The 19,644-nt window shown below is 57.5% G+C and overlaps 1 protein-coding gene across 3 annotated transcripts; it reads left to right on the forward strand.

Moving 5' to 3' along the window:
* The first annotated feature begins 2,485 nt into the window (after positions 1-2,485).
* LOC111148570 (placental growth factor) lies at positions 2,486-15,145 on the forward strand. 3 transcript variants are annotated; one of them, XM_022505242.1, is made up of 7 exons: positions 2,486-2,868; positions 4,097-4,139; positions 8,239-8,435; positions 9,038-9,114; positions 11,262-11,291; positions 11,399-11,461; positions 14,489-15,145. In XM_022505242.1, exons 1-7 carry the CDS (start codon positions 2,794-2,796, stop codon positions 14,514-14,516), a joined length of 513 nt encoding a protein of 170 aa, XP_022360950.1. In that variant the 5' UTR covers positions 2,486-2,793; the 3' UTR covers positions 14,517-15,145. The 3 variants fall into 3 exon arrangements, with proteins under 3 accessions (XP_022360950.1, XP_022360951.1, XP_022360952.1); XM_022505243.1 differs by having other exon boundaries at positions 4,100-4,139; XM_022505244.1 differs by lacking the exon at positions 11,399-11,461.
* Positions 15,146-19,644: the final 4,499 nt, after the last annotated feature.

Here is a 19,644-nt window from a genome sequence, read left to right on the forward strand (position 1 = left end):
TGATGGCAAGGACCCTGTTTTTGTATGTCTATTAAGAATCAAAAGTTGAATCAGAAGTCAGGCTATCAATGAGAGGAGTGTTAGTAGTCCCACTCTGAATGGCTCTGACAAGTCAAGGAAGTTACTTTAGGTTATACAGCCAGTAAGGACTGGGCTCGCAGCTCAGGAGAGCAGAGGACAGGAGGTGAGCAAGGGTAGACTTCTATCAACCCCATGGAAATGCTGGGTCTCATTGCTTGCGGCCCCTCGCCTACCCTAGCTAATTCATCTCGCGACCTAAGAAGCCAGGTTTAGAAGCATATGGTCCCAGGTTAGTGACAGAACAAGCTCATTTGTGGGAACCGCAGACATCGGCTGGGTATGGCACTCACTCAGGAGTGTAGAAAGAGAGGAGACGCCTCAGCCGTCTGTCGCAGCTCCCCGCGGGCCACGGGCGGACGGACGGAAACTTTGAGGGAACCTCTGCACCGCAATCCCGGCCCCCGGGGCGGTGCCTGAGGCACAGTAGGACTGAAACAGTTTTTGACGGATGAAAGCATGAGTGAATACAAACACACACGTAAAAACAGCATATGCACGCCTCGACACACACAGTCACGGGCCAACATGCCCAGTGCGGAGGTGCTCAAAACCTTCAGTTACAGACCGGCAGATACAACACAGATATTTCAATACACACACGCACAACACACACCTGTGCCCACATACACAGATCCAAATCCAAAAGAAAGACACACCTAAACGCATGTCCTACACATACACAGATGTTACGGGCAAACATACACGATCTGATATGCACAAACACACATCTACTCACCCCCATCCACATCCACAGCGATGCCTAGACCACCCTCCACCATGACCCCGGGCCCAGGGAGGAGTCTGTCTGCTCCACGAGCCCTAGCATGTGGGAGCTTGCCGGAAGGTTCTTAGCAGCCCCCGCTTAGCTGGCGGAAGACTGGCCCCTGGCTCTTGGACCTCCGGGCTTGGCCAGGCAGGGAGGCAGTGTCTCTGGCAGGCCCGCGTGGGTGGGCAGGCAGGTCACTGGGGTGAGAGCTGGGGCTGGCCTGGCCTCTTTGGTCCCGGCTGGAATGTGAGAGGTAGGGGCTGCCTCTGAGCTCCTTGCCTCCCCTCCGCCCCCGTCTCCCACAGCACCCACCGGCCCCAGGCCCAGGCCAATCCCTGACTCCCTCAGGGCTCTTGCAGCAGGGGACTGTGCGTGCAGGGCAATGGGGCTGACGTGTGCTCAAGGACCGTGGGAGGGCACACAGGAACGCCCAGAGATGCACAGTCTTACAGGGAAGCCAGTCCAAATGCTCACCCACACGGAAAAACACACACACAACGACACAGACAGGCATACAAATTCACAATCCCACTCAAATGCACATTCAGGCACACTTGCAAACACACCTAGAGATACAGCAGACACACACACACACACACCACACACACACACAATCACACAAACATACAGAGATATGTTGCCAGATCCACACACAAGCCTCGCTTGGACATACAGCACACACACACAGACGTCTACAGCACAGAGACTCCTGGCACATGTGGACCTCCACAGTCACACACAAATGCCCATACACAGACTCCTAGAGGCAGACCCCTGCCCAGTTAGAGCATTTCCTCCTTCTCCTGGGACAGGGAGGAAATGCTGCACTAGGCCACTCTCCAAACCACACGTGGCAGCCTGAGAAAACTGCTTCCCACAGGAGGAAATAGTGCTAGATCCTCAGCCAGGTGCCCACTATGGGGGTGCCCTGCTGTCTGAGTGCTTGGCCAGAAGCATGGTGCCTGGGGTGGAGAGACAGCTCTGGCGTCCCACACTTGTGTGTTGTCTCTGTCAGTTCCTGAAAAACACAAAGACACATGCACACACTCTCAAGAGGGCATATGTATGTTCAACATACACGGGCAGGGGCACTCTGGGAACCTCGGTTTCTTCATCTATAAAATGGGTTTACTAATCCTTTCACCCCTGAGCCCTGTGGGGATGGCACAGGTGGCACCCTAAAGGGCCAGACCAAACGGCTGCCCTCCTAGGGATCCGGAGCTGCGGTTTCTTCCAGACCGGTCAAGTCTGGAGCCTCGTGGCGAACACTGGGCTCCACCACCTGGCTGCCCGCACCCACGCCGGCCTAGAGGAGCGGGAGCGTCCTCGCCCTAGGTCACGGGCGCCCCGCGGGGCACCAGGCTCCGAGCGGCCCCGGGGGCAGCTGCGGGCTGGGGTGGCGGCGGCGGCGGGGCGAGAGCTGCCGCGGCTGGGGGGAGGGGGGCGTCCCTTCCCGCTGCAGGCCGAGAGCGCTCGGGTCCGCGCCGCCGCCGCCGCCGCCACCCCAGCCCCGCGAGGCGCTCGGCCGCTCCCAGGCCTCGTCGACGGTGGGCGGGGCGGGTCTCCGGCCCCGCCCCACTCACGGCCCTTGAAACCCGGTCGCCAACCGGCAGCAGTCCCAGAAGGGAGCCGCAGTGTACGAGGAGACTGCGTCTCCACTGGCCGGCCAAGAGAGGCTCTGGGGTCGCGCTGGGCGCCCGACGGGCCCTCCCCAGGGACCCGCCTGCCCTACACCGCCCCGCCCCGCCGGGCGCTCCGCATCAGGTGCCCCGGCCCCAGCCCTACCTGCGGGCTCCAGGCTCCTGGGGCTTCCAGAGGATGCTCGGGCCACCTGCGGGGACCTCGGGGCAGCAGTGAGGTCCTCTCCTCCTGTGCCGGGGGCTCCCCCAGGGGGCCGAGCATGGTGGTTTTCCCTTGGAACCTCCTGGCTTGGGACGTCTGAGAAGATGCCTGCCGTGAGGCTGTTCACTTGCTTCCTGCAGCTCCTGGCTGGGCTGGCACTGCCCGCTGTGCCCCCCCAGGTAAGACCTATCCCAACCCCAGCCTGCCCCCCCCAATCTTCCCAGCCCCAGCAGCCCTCGGGGCTGGGGTTCTGAAATCACAGACCCACTCGGGGGAGTGGCATCTCCATGGATGCCCACACTCTTCCCAGGAGCCAGGCTGGACCACGTCTTCTGCAAGGAGACCTCGGTCAGTCTGGGCTGTCCCAGACTCCAGCTCCAGGGTCTGTCTTGGCGGGGGCAGGGAAGCCACAGGGAAGGAGGGAGGTTTCCTCTCTGGCCCCTGGAGCCCTGGTGGCTTTGCTAAAAGCATCTTTCCACTAATCCCAGGCGGGTTCCTGGCCTTGTGGTCAGGGTCGAGGCCCCATGACCAGGCAGGCGCCCCCAGGACCTCTGACCTGGCCTGGTGGAGGGGAAGCCAGCTGAAGAGGCCACTGGTGGGGAGGCTGGGCCCTGCCCCCACCAGGGCTCTGGGTGAACCCAGGGCTCCTGGGGGGGCTGGGGGTGAGACAAGAGGTCCTGCTGTGCCCTCTTTCCTGGGTGGGCAGTCGGAGTTCCTGCGTGCAGGGCCTGGGGAAGTGATCAGGGCCCTTTTCCCAGGAGCCGGGTGAGTCTGGCTGGGAGCCAGCTTGGGCAGTGAAATCCTGACAAAGCCAATGAGATCCCTTCCCACTGCACTGTCCTGCTGCCCCAGGAGTCTCCAGCTCCAACCGAGGAGCGGGTGGGCTGGGCAGCCCTGCAGGGCGGAAGAGCCTCACTGCCTTCCACTGCCTGTCTGCTGCGGGGCTGGCCAGAGGTGTAACCTTACGGCAGCACCAGCTCATGGCGCCACCGGCTCCAGCCCCTCAGCTCCCACCAGCTGATCACCTCCCCCCACCCCCCAACCCCGGGCTCTGGCGCCCAGCCAAGGCTGCTGCATAGGGCCCAGCAGGGCTGGCCTGGGGCTGGGGAGAAGGGAGACCCCGAAGGACTGCAAGATCTTTGAGACCCAGAAGGCAAAGGGTCTCCCAAATCCTCTAGCCTCTCACCCTTTCCAATTGAGGAAACAGAGGCCAGAGAGAGGGGTGAGATCCATCCAGGGTCCAGTGAAGTTTTGGTTGCATTCGGAAAGGGGCAGATCTGAGACAGGGCAGAGTGTGTGCAGCGGGTGACAAGGAGCTCAGAGGGGCCCCTGCGCTCTTGCCAACTCGGCCACGGAGTGTAGAGGCCCGAGGTGGACCCCCTCATCTTTGACCCTTTCTGTCCACAGCAGTGGGCCTTGTCTGCTGGGAATGGCTCATCGGAGGTGGAAGGTAAGCACACTGGGCTGGGCGTGCACGAGCTCCCCGAGACCGCTCCGCCCCGTCCTCTGCAGGGGATAAGAAGGGATCGGCATCAAGGATGGGCACAGGCTGATAGGAAGTTCGGGAGAGTCTGCAAGCCGGCTGACATCCCAGCTGACAAAGTTGGCAGGACCTGAGAGATCCTTCTTTTGGGACCTAGAGGCCTAGCGAGGTGTACTCCTGGGCCGGGATCACCCCTCACACAGAGAGTGAGGCTGGGGCCCGTATACCCGGGGTTCGTCCGGTTGGCTCGGAGCCCTTTCCCAATATGATGTAAGGAGGCAGGCAGGGTCTCAGAGGGCAGCGCAGGCAGGGAGAGCCAGGGGCCGCACTAGGGGTCCAGGAGCTGGTTGCGGCGGCCAGCAATCAAGAGGACTAGGGAGGCATGAGGAGACCTTCCTAGAGGCCCAGCCCTGGTGGGGCTGCGGGGATCTGACCAGACCTTTCCATTGATTACAAACAGACAGAACATGAGCTGTGCCCTCCCAGGCCCCTCCACTCCCCACCCTGGGTTGCATCAAGAGGGAATCTTCAAAGGGTGTGTCGTTTGCCAAAGAGACAGACGTGCAGAAGACAGGAGTCGCATGCCAGGCCCCCTGCCTCGCCCCTCCCTCCCTGCCTCTCTGGGACGTGCAGCAAAGCCACACACCATTACCGAGGCTTCCTATCGTGCTGTGGGAGAGGGAGCGTGTAGGGGCGTGCGCACGCACACTAGTGATAGCCTCGGAGGGCGGGCACACCCTCCCTCTGCTGCACAGCCCTCCTGGTGGCCATCCTCTCGTGGGCCTGGCTGTGCTTCTGGGCCCCTCAGGCACTGAGAAGGTAGGGGAGGTAGCAGCCCTGAACTTCATGGACACTCTCTCCCTCTCCCTGCTGTGCCCCCTGGGACTGGCACAGTGTCGTGCTCTTGGGATTTGGGGATGGGCCCAGCAGCCATCTCCACCCCGTGGCCCCTTTGATGCTTTTTAGCGTATTTCAGGCAACAGTTACGGAAGAAGTCTGAGCCACCGTTTCCTCATCTGTAAAATGGGAACATTAGATTACATGATATCCAACGTTCTTTTTCTAAGACAGTGGGCTTCTCTGACTCCGTGGAGGAGACACAGGAGTACATATCTCCCAGGGACAGGGGCGAGGAGGCTCAGACGTGTCAGTTCGTTAGGGCAGCTCACCTGTCACCCCCATCAGTCAGGGAGGCTGTACTGTGGTCAGCGGCAGTACCGTGAGTTTTGGAGCCCAGTCGCCACAATCTGAAAATACCATCCCCTCTTGCTAACACCAGACAAGAGACAGCATGTTCTGTACTTTGCAGCCGTGGACATTGATTTTTACTCTTACTCTTCGTGGTACTAGGATTGGGCATTTCCTGTGATTCTGCCCGCCCGCAGGCTGTGAACTGGGAAGGCATTCACAGTCTCCACATTTTGAGGGACCTGAGGCTCAGAGGAGCCCTCGGGGTCTCCTAAAGCCTCAGACGCGACTCAGTGTATGTGGTGAAGTCAGCATGCATAGCCCCAGGCCCCCTGGAGCTGGCGAGAGGTTTCAGTGAGCCCGTCTGAGGCCCTGCAAGCAGCCCCATGGGACTGTCCAGCCCTGGGCAGGTGCCTGAAGGAGCCACGGCCTCCAGTTCCTCTTACCCCTCTGCCTCCGGAGCAGGTCTGGGGCCAGAGGAAGCGCTCTCAGGAGCCGCTGAGCAAGATTCTCTCCTGAGGGGCTCAGCCCCCATCTGGGGGCTGTCCCCATGCTCCTGGAGCCAGCCCCTCACACGGCCCCCCTCTGCTTCTCCCACTGTCTCCCAGACAGTGGCCTCCAAGGGTGAACGGCCCTCTTTCCTGGTGGCTGCCAGGTAAACTGGGCCCAGCCTGCCTCCTGCTTAGCCCTCGAGCCCTCCTACTTCCCACACGCTCTGGCCATGTGGCCCAGAAAGGGGCAGATTTCGGAGCTCTGGGGCATGGCGGGGTGTGGGGTAAGGGAAGGAGAACCCTTCTGCCTCCAAACCCAGGCAGCTCTACTTAACCTGGCCATGGGCCTGTCCGCCCAGCCGGGTGGGGGTCCATGTGGAGAGTGGGAGGGAGTTGAGTCGTGCCTTCTCTGCTGCTGACCCCCACCCCCTACCATGGCTGGTCCCAGAACAGGAGCCTGGGCTGTCTCTGGCGCTTCGGCAACTGGCTGTTCCTCTGCTGTTATTGACGTTGTCCATGGCGGAGATTAAACACTCAGAGTTATGGAGCGCTTATGGGTTTCAGACTAAACAGGTGCTCATGGAGTTCCACAAGGGTGGCGGTCCTCTGGCCTCACACCGCACAGGCCAGCTTCCCTGGGGCATGATGGCTGCTTACAGGGAGAGGGGTTTGTTTCCCCCTTGGGTCCTGGGAGAGTATCCCTGTGGCCTGGAGAGGTGGGATCAGGGGAGGCATCTGGTCCTCTGCCTGTCCCCAGGCCCAGCCCCTAGGATACCCTAAGCAGACAGGACGGAGTGGAGCTTCAGACACCCAGATAAGCATGGCTTATTGCCTCTGTGGCCTCCTTGGCCAGCTCCACAGGGACACACGGCCTCTTGGGTATTTTCCTCCAGCTTGCGGCCCTTTCCAGAAGGCCTCTGCTAGGGCTGAAGTTTATTTTTCCTCTGAGATTACCCTGAGACCAGGCCTCGCAGGCTCAGTGGAATGGACTTTGGCCCCTTCTGCCTCCAAGGAAAGGCCACAGGGAAGAAGTGAGGGGCTGTTGGGAGAGGCCACAGCTCCAGGGCAGAGGCTGCGGGGTCCCCAGAGGATCCAGCTGTCCTAGCCTCCTCCCTCAACTATGGATAACTGTCAGGTATAGGGCAGGATGACCCAGAGTGGGAGAGGTCTCTCTGCCCACAGTCTCAAGGCTGGGCTGGGTTGCACGCACTGAATCCCAGACCGTCTGCCAGAGCCGAGGGAGACCTTAGCAACCAACTAGCCCCAACCTTTTTGTTTTCCCCCGGGGGAGGAAACTGATACACCCAGAAAGGTTAAGTGACCTCCCCAAGGTCACACAGCCTGGACAGGGCCAGGACTAGAAGCCAGGTCTCCTAGCCCTAGCTGCTCACTTCCTTTGAGCTTCTTTTAGGGACCAGGCCCCAGGCCTTTCCCCGAAGGAGCAGCAGCAATCTTTTGAGAGATTCTAGATCAGCCCACACAGGCTCCTTGTCATGACCACACCAGGACCTGGAAGGGGTCGGGGATGTCCCTGATAATTCTCAGTGAACCATCATCTAACCAATCAGTCATTACTCAGCCTGTGTTTCCCAGGTGTTTCCTGTCCTCACACAGAGCCTCGACTTGGTTGTGAAGGAGATAAGATCTACTAGTGGCCGAGACAGGGCAAGGCCTAGTGGCCAAATTCTGCTCCAAGGAGGAGCATCTGGTCAGACTGGAGAAGCTGGAGAAGGCTTCAGAGAGGAGGTTGGGTGGTGGGCTTTATTTGATTAGAAACGCGAAGGGGACGTGGAGCATATCCCCCAAGGTGGGAGTTACAGTGACGCAGCCGGCCATGGTGTGAGGGCTGGTCTGATGGTTGCAGAGAGTAGGTTCTGGGCACATTGTTGGCTGTGGCCTTGGCTGCCAGGTGGAGGAGCTGGCTCAGAGCGGGGCGGGAAATAAGGACTAAGGGGAAGGCTAACCCTCCCTGTGGGGCTCTACAAGCCAATCATGCAGAACGGACTGCTTTCTGCAAATTCCCCATGATCGAGAAAGCACTCGATTGGGCCTGAGAAAGACCCAGAGGACATGAGGAGCTGCCAAGATACGCTCCTCTAAGCTCCAAGGGCACCGAAGCCGATGTGCTTGCCTGCATTGAGAACAGAGCAGAGAGCCCAGACACTGAGAAACTCCCATCGCACTAGGATTTCTGTCTGGCAGATGGGCTGCGGGTCCAGCCATCACCCCAGAGGCCTCATGTCAGGGATTCAGAGCCCAGGGAGCTCACAGAGGCTGGGGGCTTCCTGGAGGAGGGAGCATAGGCTGAACCTGGAAGAGCCTGCAGGGCCGGGGAGCAGGGAAGGGGGCTGGGCCTGACCCGGCCTGCCGTGTGTATCTCCTCGTAGTGGTGCCCTTCCAGGAAGTGTGGGGCCGCAGCTACTGCCGGGCACTGGAGAAGCTGGTGGACATCGTGTCGGAGTACCCCAGCGAGGTGGAGTACATCTTCAGCCCGTCCTGCGTCTCCCTGATGCGCTGCACGGGCTGCTGCGGCGACGAGAACCTGCACTGTGTGCCCATAGAGACCGTCAATGTCACCATGCAGGTGGGCGCCCGGGAGGGAGGAGAGCGGGCCGTGGTCGCAGTCGTGGGAACTGGAACTGACTCCCAGGCACGAGCTCTCCCCACCCACCCCTGTGCCAGCTTGGAGCCCACTCGCTTCCTCCATTACCAGCGCTCTGGGCCTCGAGCTTGGTCCTACCCCAAGATCTCAGGGTATCTGGTTGCGCTTGGAAGAGAAGTGTGTTTAGATTCAGGAAGTCCCTATGTACACCGGGAGCATTTGGCACTCTGAGCTTTACGCTCATGTACACACACACACACACACACACACACACACACACACACACTGGTTTATTGAGCACTTGCTAGTGAGGCCCAGCCCTGTGCAAGGCACCTCATAAATGCAACTTCTGTTACCTCAACATTCAGTCCCTCGAGACAAGGCTGAGGAGGGCCAGGGTCTCCCTCCACCCACACACAGGTGCGGGGCTGTTTGCCCCCCACTCAGAGCAGAACGAGAGTACGTCACGCAAAGGCTGGTGGGAAGCAAGGAGTCTGGCCCTCCTCGTAAGGAGAGGGTGGAGAGGATATTGCAAGCCCACAGCCACCCCCCAATCCAGGCATCCAACCCTTCTCTCCCCGAAGGTCCTGAAGATCCGAGCTAAGGCCCGGCCCTCCTACGTGGAGCTGACATTCTCTCAGCACATCCGCTGCGAGTGCAGGTAGGTCCTCGGGAGCGGCTAGGACAGGCCCTTCGTACTCGCCAGCCTCAGCCAAGTGGCTGCCCAGCCCCCCTGCACCTTCCTCGTGGCTGAGGGAGGCCAAGGAAATTGGGGGCCAGTGGCAGCTTTTTATCCCCCTTTTATCCCTCTCATTGGCCTGGTTGGCCTGGGGAAGGGATCCCATCCGCTGGAGCACAGCGGCCCGAGACACCGTGGGGGCAATGGAAGCCTCGGTCCCTCCTAGACGTGCAGGGGCAGGGGGCACGCTGTCCTGCTCCCTGAGATGGGAGGGAGCTGCCACAGCCCTGGAAGAGAAGCGTGGGGCAAAGACATTGCTGGCCTAGACATTGTCCCGGGTCCGGCTGGTTCGCTGGGGAAGGGGACACTGGACTGAGGGGCAGAGGGGGATGAGCTCAGCAGGAGAAAGGCAGCAGAAAGTAGGAGTCGTGGGCTTTCTTTAAAGTCATGCCTCCACCTGGCGGACACTCTGCCCAGCACCGGTCTTGCTGCCTTTGCCCAGGGCACCTCGACACGAGTGACCAGGAGCAGCAGGCCCGGCACGTCCACCAGGCTCGGGAGGAGAGAGATGGGCTGCAACCTGGTACTCTCCTGGTATCCCTGAGCCATGGATGGAGGCGCCAGACTGGAGGTCCTGAGCCCTGTCTGGGGGCCAGGAGGTGGAGGGGACCACCATTTCTCATGTGCACCTCTTCTGTGCCTAGCCCCACACTAGGCCCTTGAATGTTTTCTCAGTTATTCAACAAACATTTATTGACTGCCTACTGTATGCCAGGCACTGTCCTAGATGCTTGGGATACAGTAATGAGCAAGGCAGACAAGGTCCCTCCTCTCGTGACAACCCTGGGAGGTAGTAGGTACTGTTGTCGTCCCCTTTTATAGAGGAGGAAACTGAGGCTTGGAACAGTTACATTATTTGCCACGACTAGTAAGTGAACCCTCGCCCGTCTAACACCTGAGCTTGCCCTTTCTCGTGCTACCTCGCCTGGCCATGACCACATTCTTCAGGAGCCCCAGCACTGCCCTAGGCTTGCCCTGCCTACTGCCCAGGGCTCTGGCCACCCCTTTTGGACCCAAGCCCAGGCTCCAGGCCCTCTTCTCTGTACCTCTGTTGGAGGCCCTGTTTCAGTCCGTTTCCTCCCTTCCGTCCTGGCCAGGGCTTAGCCACATAACAATAGTTGAGTAGTGAGCCCTCCCGGGCACAGTGCCACCGATGACCTTTACCTTCTATGTCACCTTTGCCCTCACAGCTACTTTTTGGGGGCAGGCAGACTGGGGAGACTGAGGCCCCAAGAGTGTCTCCTATGGGCCCAAGATGGCAGAGACGTGACCAGGCTGTCCAAGAGGCCCCGACTGGCTCAGGCAGGGCCCGGCGCTGGCTCCCAGGGGAGGTAGATCGCCCAGGGCAGCATTCTGTGGAGCCAAAGTGGACGGTTACCACACTGCCCACACCCCCACCCCTGTTCCCAGGGGAGACTGAAGCCCTGTCCCCTTCCAGAGGTCTGGGCAACAGGGACACCTTTCTTCTTACTTCTGGGCCACCAGCCACAGCCCCGCCAGGCTGAGCCAGACCATGCCTGGTGACTGTGGGGCTCGGGCTCCCCTCCCTCCATTCCAACACCTCCTGCACTCCCCCTGCTGTTGCCTGCTGTGGCATGTGTCCCCAGGGTGGAGGTGGCAGTTGTGCCCTGACAGGCAGAGCCTCAGCTGGGGGCAGCCATCCTCCCGTCCAGGGCCCTGCCCCTCATTCACTGTCCTTGCAGAAACTCCCTCAATGCACTCTGGGAGGAAGGGCAGGTACAAGGGAAGGAAGTGAACAGAGAAAGTCAGAAGAGAACAAACTCACGAGTCCACAGCTTGATACCAAGAGGCTGAGGAGTGCAGAAGGGTGTGGAAAGGGGCCCGAGGAGGAGATTCCTATCTCTCTTCCTGGGGTCACAAGAGCCTAGAGTGGAAGCTGAAGCCCAGAGGCCTCTCCCCATCCCTCTCTCACCGGCTCATCCTGCCCCCTAGTGGCGCCAGTACTAACTGCAGGACCCAGGCTCTGGAGGTCTGAGAGATGTGGGGGTGGCGGGAAGCCCCACTTCTTGGTTTCCTGACTCTCCCCTGGTCTCTGTCTGTTTTCCTAGGCCTCTGTGGGAGAAGATGAAGCCAGAAAGGTAAGTGGCCTGGCCGGGGCTCTGGGCTATTCTCGGGCCTGCCAGTCCCTGTCCTAGCATGGGGGCCCCCCCAGCCACTTGGTCTTGACGCTTTTGGCTTATTGCAGGAGGAGACCCAAGGGCAGGGGGAAGAGGAAGAGAGAGAAGCAGAGACCCACAGACTGCCGCCTGTGAGTGTGCGGAGGCGGGGAGCAGGGATGGCAAGGAGGCCTGGCCAAAGGGGAGCCCCAGCCCTGCCGGCAGGGATCAGCGGTTGGGAAGGGGAAAAGCAAGGCCCAGGGCAGTCTTGCGGCAGAACAGGGAGCCAGCATCTCCTAGAGAACCTAGGCCCAGGAAGCATCAGGGGACCTCGGTCCTCGATCCGGCTTAGCCCCGCGTCTCCTCATGGCCCTGAGCAAGTCATGTCATCGCTCTGAGCCCTGTTTGTCTCTGTGTGTAGAAGGAGGGGAGCCTAGCGGCACTGGGGAGGTGCAACCCCCCATCAGCTCCCAGGCCCGTGTTTTTGCCAGCCCTCTGCTTCCCACCCAAACAGGGGACCTTGAGGGGCCACTAGCTTCCTCTTTCCCTCTCAGCGTTACCTGCCCATCTTGGCTTCACACCTGGAGGCCCAGGCTGGAGCCCAGGCCTGCATGTGGCTGGGAGAGGATTAGAGTGGGGGTTGGGGGGACCCAAATCTGTGAGAGTAAATAGTAAAACAGTAAAAGTATAGTAATAGTAAAATAGTAAAAGTATTTTGCCTGCACAGAAATTCACATGGTGGTTCTGCTAGAGCCTGCCTCTTCCCAGTGCCAGACTCCAGGAAATCATTCATACCATGGGACTGGAGCTGACCCATGTCCTACCCCATGAGCCCTCCCCTCCAAGACTTCCACCCCATTCCATCAAGACAGGGATTCTGGGGAGTTTGGTCCCCTGAAAGTGTGTGGCCCTCATTTGTTCCTTGGGCCCAGGCATGGACTGGAAGGAGAAGCTGGCAGTGTAGACAACGTGGGGTTCCCCCAACCCCACGGACCAACAGTGAGAGAGCCCTGGACCAACAGTGTCTCATTGCTCTGTCTTCCGGGACAGCAGTGCTCCAACACCTCATTTGGGAAATCTCCTGAAGGAAATTTTTTTTTTAAGATTATTTATTTATTTATTTAACAGACAGTGATCACAAGTAGGCAGAGAGGCAGGCAGAGAGAGAGAGAGAGAGAGAGAGAGAGGTGGAAGCAGGCTCCCCGCTGAGCAGAGAGCCCGATGCGGGGCTCCATCCCAGGACCGTGAGATCATGACCTGAGCTGAAGGCAGAGGTTTTAACCCACTGAGCCACCCAGGTGCCCCTCCTGAAGGAATTTTAAAAACTCATGTACTCCCTCACTTATTTTTAAGTTGACATTGAACTTTTTCACCAAAATTATAAATAGTTGCAAAGGGTATCGTTTCTGGTGTGTTATAGATGTTAGTATTTTAGCAAAGTCATTTTATGTCCTCCAGGTTACCCCACAGGATCAGCTATCCTGATAGTCACCATCATTCACTTTTTTCACAAAAAGATTTAATTTATTTACTTGATAGAGAGAGCACACAAGTGTGGGGAACAGCAGAGGGAGAGGGAGAAGCAGGCTCCCTGCTGGGTGAGGAGCCCGATGTGGGGCTTGGGACTCGATCCCACGACCCTGGGATCATGATCTAAGCCAAAGGCAGATGCTTAACCAGCTGAGCCACCCAGGCGCCCCTGCCCATCATTTCACTTTAAAAATGAGATGTGAACACTCTGCTTTAGTGGTCGTGTGTTTACATTGCTTCTTTTCCCCTTGGCCTTGTATATCCTTCCACTTCCCCCACAGAGTGGCCTAACTTAATATGCTTTAATGTTCAAAGTCCTTGATGTAGCGCCTTGTCTTATTTATCGGCCATGACAATGGTATATACATCGAAATGATTTTCATTTTCCTATGAACAGAAAACTCTAAATTAAGTTCTCCCCTGGAATAAATCATTGCAATAATTATTAGTAGTACCACTTGATCAAAACAGCACAAATACATCATTATTTTAATAAATGCAAAACACAGAAGTATCATCAATGTTACCAGGAGTGCATCTCAGTGAGATGGCAGTGGCTACCTCTTTTTAATTAGTTAATGAATCCATTAATGAATGTTACCTCCTGACCGAGGCAGAATTCAGAATTAATTCCATTCTCATTTTTTAATAGATGGAAAGGTTGAGAAACCACACTCACATAAATAAATGGGACTAGATGTTACGCAGTCATTTGAACTCCTTCCAAGTTATTTGCCAAAGCCTCAAGGTGATCTCACAAAAATCACTCCTCTTGACGTAGTAGCTGACAATTCGGTTAAACTGTTCTTCAATTTTGTTGAAAGAGGAAGACGGAAACAATTTGACTTGCAAAAGGCTTGGTGGCCCCGTTGTAGGCCCTTTCTCCTTTCCTAACACTCACCTCAACATCTCAAGTTCTCTTTTTGTTCACCATCCCCACCCCAGTACTTTTACCCTGGGGCAAAGGACTGACCCAGTTTAGGAAGGGACAAGATGCTCCTTTCCTTCCCAGAGGGAGCAGAACAGTTGTGGGCAAGGCCATGGGAAAGCAGACCTCGGGTACTTCTCATGCAGATGGCTTTCAGGCAGAGGATATGGGCAGGCTGAAAACCCAGTCTCTGAGCACCACCAGTACTCACACACCCCTCAGACAACCTCCATGCACATCAGGGGTTGCCTGTCCCCCCTGCTAGGGGACTGCTGTCTGAGAATAACCAGAGGCATTATTGTGTGGAGCCAGACTGGGTTCAGAGTTGGCTCTGTCACTGAGTAGCTGTGTGACTTCCAGCAAGTTTCTTAACCTCTCTGAGCCTTAAGTTAGTCTGCGGATTTTTGTTTCTGTTTTCATTTTTGTTTTGTTTTGTCTTCGAAAGGGAAGTGGCAACAGGGCCTTCCTCACAGGAAGTTGTTAAAGGGCAATGAAAAAGTGCTTCGCACCGGGCTGGGCACCGGGCTGGGCACCGGGCTAAGTGCTTGGTGCAAAGTAACTCCCAGCTTCTCGGCCCCGGTGCAAGCAGAGACCCAGGAAGGCTGAAATCTCCCTGTGCTCCCTGTCCAAACTTTCCCTCCAGGTTTGCCCCCCTCCCGTAGGAGGGCCCCCCACCCTCCCAGGGTGCTGATACCCGCTTTCTGTGTTTGGTCTCTGGCAGGTGCGGCCATACTGTTCCCCGGAGGTAACCGGCCCCTCGGAGGAGAGTCGCCTCCGCCCGGCTCCTGTATTTATTACGGCCACACTCAGTCCCCTCCCTGCTGACGCCTCTATTTATTAGCCAGTTGTATCCCTGCTGAATGACTTGCTCCCTCCGCGATGAGGGGCAGGGAGGGACAGGACCCTCAGGAATTCAGTGCCTTAAACAGAACGTGAGAGAAAGAAGGCAGCCCCGGAGCCACGTGTGCTGCAGCTGGAGAAGAAACAAGACCTGAGGCCCGGTGAGGGGCCGGCCAGGCCCCAGCGGGCTTCCTTGGAGCGGGAAAGAGAGCAGGGACGGCGGCAGGGCCCGGCCTGGGGCTCCGCGTGGACAAGCAGCCCCGACTTCTGGGGGGAGGCAGGCAGCGGCCAGAGCAGCAGCAGCTCCGGAGACAGGCCATGGCCTGGGGGCCTCTGCCACGGCTTGTCCCCTAGGTCTCTCCTTACATCTTGTCACTGCTCGCGCTGGGATGTTGTTCTTTACGGTCATGGCGTCCCCCCAACCGTCCCTCTCAGGGACACAGGCAAAGAGGGGGCCCTAGGCTGGCCGTGGAGCCAGCTGCCCCTGAGTGGCTGTGTGACTGCCAAGCCAGATTCTCTTGAATAAAGTATTCTAGTCTGGAAACAGCTTTTCCAGGGGTGTGTGTCTGTGGAGCGGGGGACCACAGCAGCAGAACGCGGAAGTGGGACAGGAAGAGGGACGATGGGCTCAGGGCCACCCCCCACCCCCACCCCCGGTGGCCCTAGCCACTCCTGCAGCACCCCACGGTGCTACCTTCCCAGTTGCTTCAGGCAAAAACCTGGGGTCCGCTTCTCCCGTGCTGAGGTGTTCCCAAGATGTAGTCTTGGCCTCAAAGTGGGGGCCCCTGGCTCCAGCCGCCCTGAATAACCTCAAATTCAAGAGCACATTCCTCTTCCCCTCCCCCCCCCCGCCCCGGGCCCTGGCCACACTCAACTCCAGTGCCTGGTCCCCGGGGCCCTGAAAGAAGGGGGGCTCCAGGGCTTCTCCCAGCCTTTGGAGGAGATGTCCCAGCTGCCGTCCCCCCAGCCTGCTCAGGCTGCTGAATGCATGGATCTGCAGATGCCTGATTTCTTCTTTTTACCTCCCATCTTCCTCTGCCTTCCTCCTGAACCCCTTGGCATGACATGAGAGAAAGTTCTCTTTTCTCAGTCCAAACCACATACTGTCACATTCCCACCTGCCTGTGACCTGCCAGGCACACATGTGGGTCTATGTTGTCTGAGTGGTGAGGGTGGGGGGATGCCCCATTTCTGTCATCTGAGGCTGCTCAGGACAAACCCACAGGGACGCAGGGGGCAGGGGCTGGCTTTGGGGTCTGGAGGGAAGCCAGGGCTGATGGGGCGCCCTGGGGTGGGATGGGTGGGGTGGAGAAGCCCTGCCGAGGCAGCTGCCCTTGGCAGTGTGTTCACGGAGGCCCGGGCTCCCCAGACAGGGGACGCTCTCATCAGAATGTGCTTCTGGCGTGGTCGCAGAGGAGGTGTGGGCCAGCCTCAGGGGACACGTTTGCGGGAGAATGCACTTCTCTCTTACATCTCCATGTTGCAGCTGCAGCCATCCTGAGCCACTGCCTTTGACAGACCGAAAGCTGAGAAGAGCGCCCCTTCCCCTTGGTCAGGCCTCTGGCTTGGCTCCGGGGACCCCAGCCCAGCCCCTGTAGCGTGTCCAAGGCCCTCAGCCTCCCAGGGCCGCTCACTTGGACATCAGCAACCCCTCTAGGATGCTAAACCGAGACCAGAGAAGCTTCTGGAGGCCCAAAGTGAAAATCAGCATGGGTGGCTGGGAGCCTCATGGCAGGAACGAGCAGGAAGGGAACTGACTGGCCCATTTGACTGTGTTGGGTGTCCTTTGGGTCTCAGAGGGCCCTCTTCCTTTGCTCATGATATGTTTGCAGAGCAAAAGTCACTGCACCTGACACCGTCCCAGCACCACGGACTCAGTGGGGGAATAGAGCACGCAAAGCCCCATTCCCACGGATCTTAGATTTGAGGAGAGAGACAGACCATGACCATATGTTGCCGGATACTGGGTGGACTTTTCCATTGCTCAGACTGATGACTGGACTCAGGGCTAAGGAAAAGTGTCTTGAGCATCTCACACTCTAAAACAGAGGGAAATAATTTGGGGTGGGACACCTCTGCCTACAGGATTTGTCACAAGATGGCTGGTGTTTATGAGCCCCAGACACCACCCCCCACCACCTTCCTCAGTCTTTACAAGCAGAACCCCGGGAGGGGGAAGGGAGAGGGGGAGAGGCGAGGTTAGCAGAGACCCGGGTTGCTGGCCCTTCCCCTCCTCTCCCCAGGGCTGGATGTGCTGTGCCGATGAGCCCATGTGCTAGCTGGACTGCAGCTGTGGGGAGTGGAGAACTGAAGCAGGATGGAACGGAGAGAGGCGCAGCCAGCGGGAGCTTCCCTGGGGTCAGGGTGTGTAGGGTGGAAGGTGGACAGCCCTAGGCAGCCCTCCCCTTCTCCCAAGAGGAAAACCTGTGAGGAGGCTGTGGGCTCTGGGTGGAGGGTTGGAGCAACCGCTGAGTGGGGCTGGCGGACCTAGAGCTGGGAGGGGAACAGTGCTGTGGGGGCCTGGCACTGTTGCCCCACAACGGAGCTGGCCTCCAGAGGCCCATCCAACAGCTGCCTTCACGACAGAGAAGACATGGCCACAGCTAAGTAGTCCTTTCCCCTAGCCACTCCTCCTCGACCCTGTGCGAAGGAACAAAAGGGAGCCATAGAGAACACAAGACGGGGAACAAGGGGAAACTGTGCCCACTCTGCTCCCTTGGGCCCAGTCCAGGCCAGTCCAGGAAAAGGGGTGGGTCTTCGGTTGGACAGACCAGCCTAGATGGTGCTGGACTTTTCCTAAATTAAAGTGACAGGAACATTAGAAAGTCTCCCCAAAATGCGATTAAGAGACAGGAAAAGGACAATGAACACGGTTCATCTAGAAACCTTGATGACAGAAAAAAACTAGTTTGTTTTAAACCCACTGTTTGCTCAACAAGCAAGTTTCCCGTGTAAACAAAGAAATTAATAAGAAAATGTCTTTTCACCAAAATGTGGCTCTGGCACATTTAGAGATGGCCTTGAATTCTTTGACATTATAGTCCTTGAGAGGTCAGGTCTCTGTTCCCTCCCTCTGAATCTGAGTTGACCTGGGTCTTCTCCTTAAGGTGGAAGAGACCCAAAATGGTTCCTTCTGAGCGGACTGGCAGCTTCTGTCTTGGTCTCTTGGGAGACGGAGCTGCCACATAAGGAGGTCTATTATCGTGAGGCCACCATGCTGGAAGGAAGCCCAAGCTGCCACAGAAAGGTGGAGAGAGAGAGCCTGTGTGAGCAGGAGCAAGTGAGCTCAGCCGGCCTCCAGCTTTTCCAGCTCCCAGCCTCCCCTCCCCTCCCCTCTCACCTCAGCTGAGGCCCCAGACCCCATAGAGCAGAGGAGCTCATACCTGTAATGCCCTGTTGGGTTTCCTGGCCCACAGAACTGTGAGATTCGTTAATAATAAATCGTGTGGGGCCAGTTTGTCATGCAGCAGTAGAGGCTGAATGGAATATGAGGAAAATAAGGAAAGGGGATGAGACGGTGTTTGGAGGAAGGTGCTCCAGACCAGGAGGCCATGGGGGGGCCTCAGAGGAGGTGACATGTATGGGAAGTTTTAAAGGACAGGAAGGAGTTGGTCCTGTCAAGATCATGAGGAAAAGCACTCAGCCAGAGGACACAGCAGTGTCACGGCATGGGAGGAATTCCAGGCCACAGGAGCATGACGAGAAAGGGGGAAAGGGCACAGGATGGGATGTCAGGGGGAGGCAGGGGTCGGGTCATGGGGTCACGAAGGGCTTTACAAGACAGCATGAGGGGCAGGAATTCGGTTATAACGTGGAGGGAAACCATTGGAGGATTGCAAGCAGGGGAGTGAAGTGATATTAAGTACATTTTTGAAAGATCTAGAGACTCTAGGGACACCAGCCTAGAGGTATAAGAGCCACTTCAAAGACTGTAGCAAATCCAGGCAACCAATTACCACAGCTTGGCCTAGGAGATACTGGGAAGCAAGAGAAGTAAGTTTCGCCTTAATTATGCATGCGAGCTGGTGGTCTCGATCATTCCTTCACTCAGGAGCACTCTCTGAGGCTCCTAGAAGCAGGCATTTTGTAGTAGATACACGTGTGAGGGGCCAACTTTATCACCACATGAAAGCCTTCCCAGTTTCCCGCTTAATAAAGAAAATCCCAGTCTGCGAGGCGGAAGAAGGCTAAGGAGAGAGGTCTTGGCTGGAGAGGCTAAGCTGATCTACCTAAGAACTAGGAGAGAGCACTCAGGGAAGCTGGGGAAGGGAGTAAAAGGCCCCGGGGACTAGATCTAGAAAAGAGCTTAGGGTTTTGTCATAGAGCTCTTGAGGCTTCGGGTCATTCGGGAAGCGAGGCAAGTGTTTGTAGGAGTGTCCCTCCTGTTGAAGACCGTAATGTTCTTTGAGAGAGGCTCGCTCAGAGAGACACCCGGTGGAGACCAAGCCCAGTGGAATACCAGACTTGCCAGGGTTGCACAGAGAGGGGGTAAGACCTTGCTTCTGATCTTACCAAGTTGGTCAAAGGAATCAGATGTGAGCAGGTGATTATAATAGAAGGAAAGAAGGCCACGTGGCTTGAGCAAATGCAGGTAAAGGGCTGCTAGAGAAATCCGAGATGGCCAGGGCCAGCTTCGCAAAGCCAGTGGCGCTTGAACTACTTGAGGAAAGGCAAGCCAGTGCGGGGAGATGACTGGGGAAGGCGTCTACTGGGAGGCAACCCGTTAACAAAGGACCCGTCGTGCTTTGGGATTTTCGAGTGGTGCGGTTTGGCTGATGGTTAAGGTATGTGAAACGGAAGAGTCATGGAGAAGGCCAGAAGGTAGCCCGGGGCCCTGGATGCTATCCTAGGGAATTAGGGCTTTGCTAGGCAGTGGGAAGCACTGAGGTTTTTTTTCATCAGGAGAGTGACACAATTTTGGAATTCAGGGCTGAAAGAAAATTTGCAAAAAATCTATTTCCACACAAACGAAGAACTTGAGGCCCACACTTGTCCAAAGCCCTGAAAGTGAAGTGAGCCAGAATTTTAAAATTTATC

This window comes from Enhydra lutris, unplaced genomic scaffold (assembly GCF_002288905.1).
Source record: "Enhydra lutris kenyoni isolate GAN:26980312 unplaced genomic scaffold, ASM228890v2 scaffoldscaffold20, whole genome shotgun sequence".
Taxonomy (NCBI): Eukaryota; Metazoa; Chordata; class Mammalia; order Carnivora; family Mustelidae; genus Enhydra; species Enhydra lutris.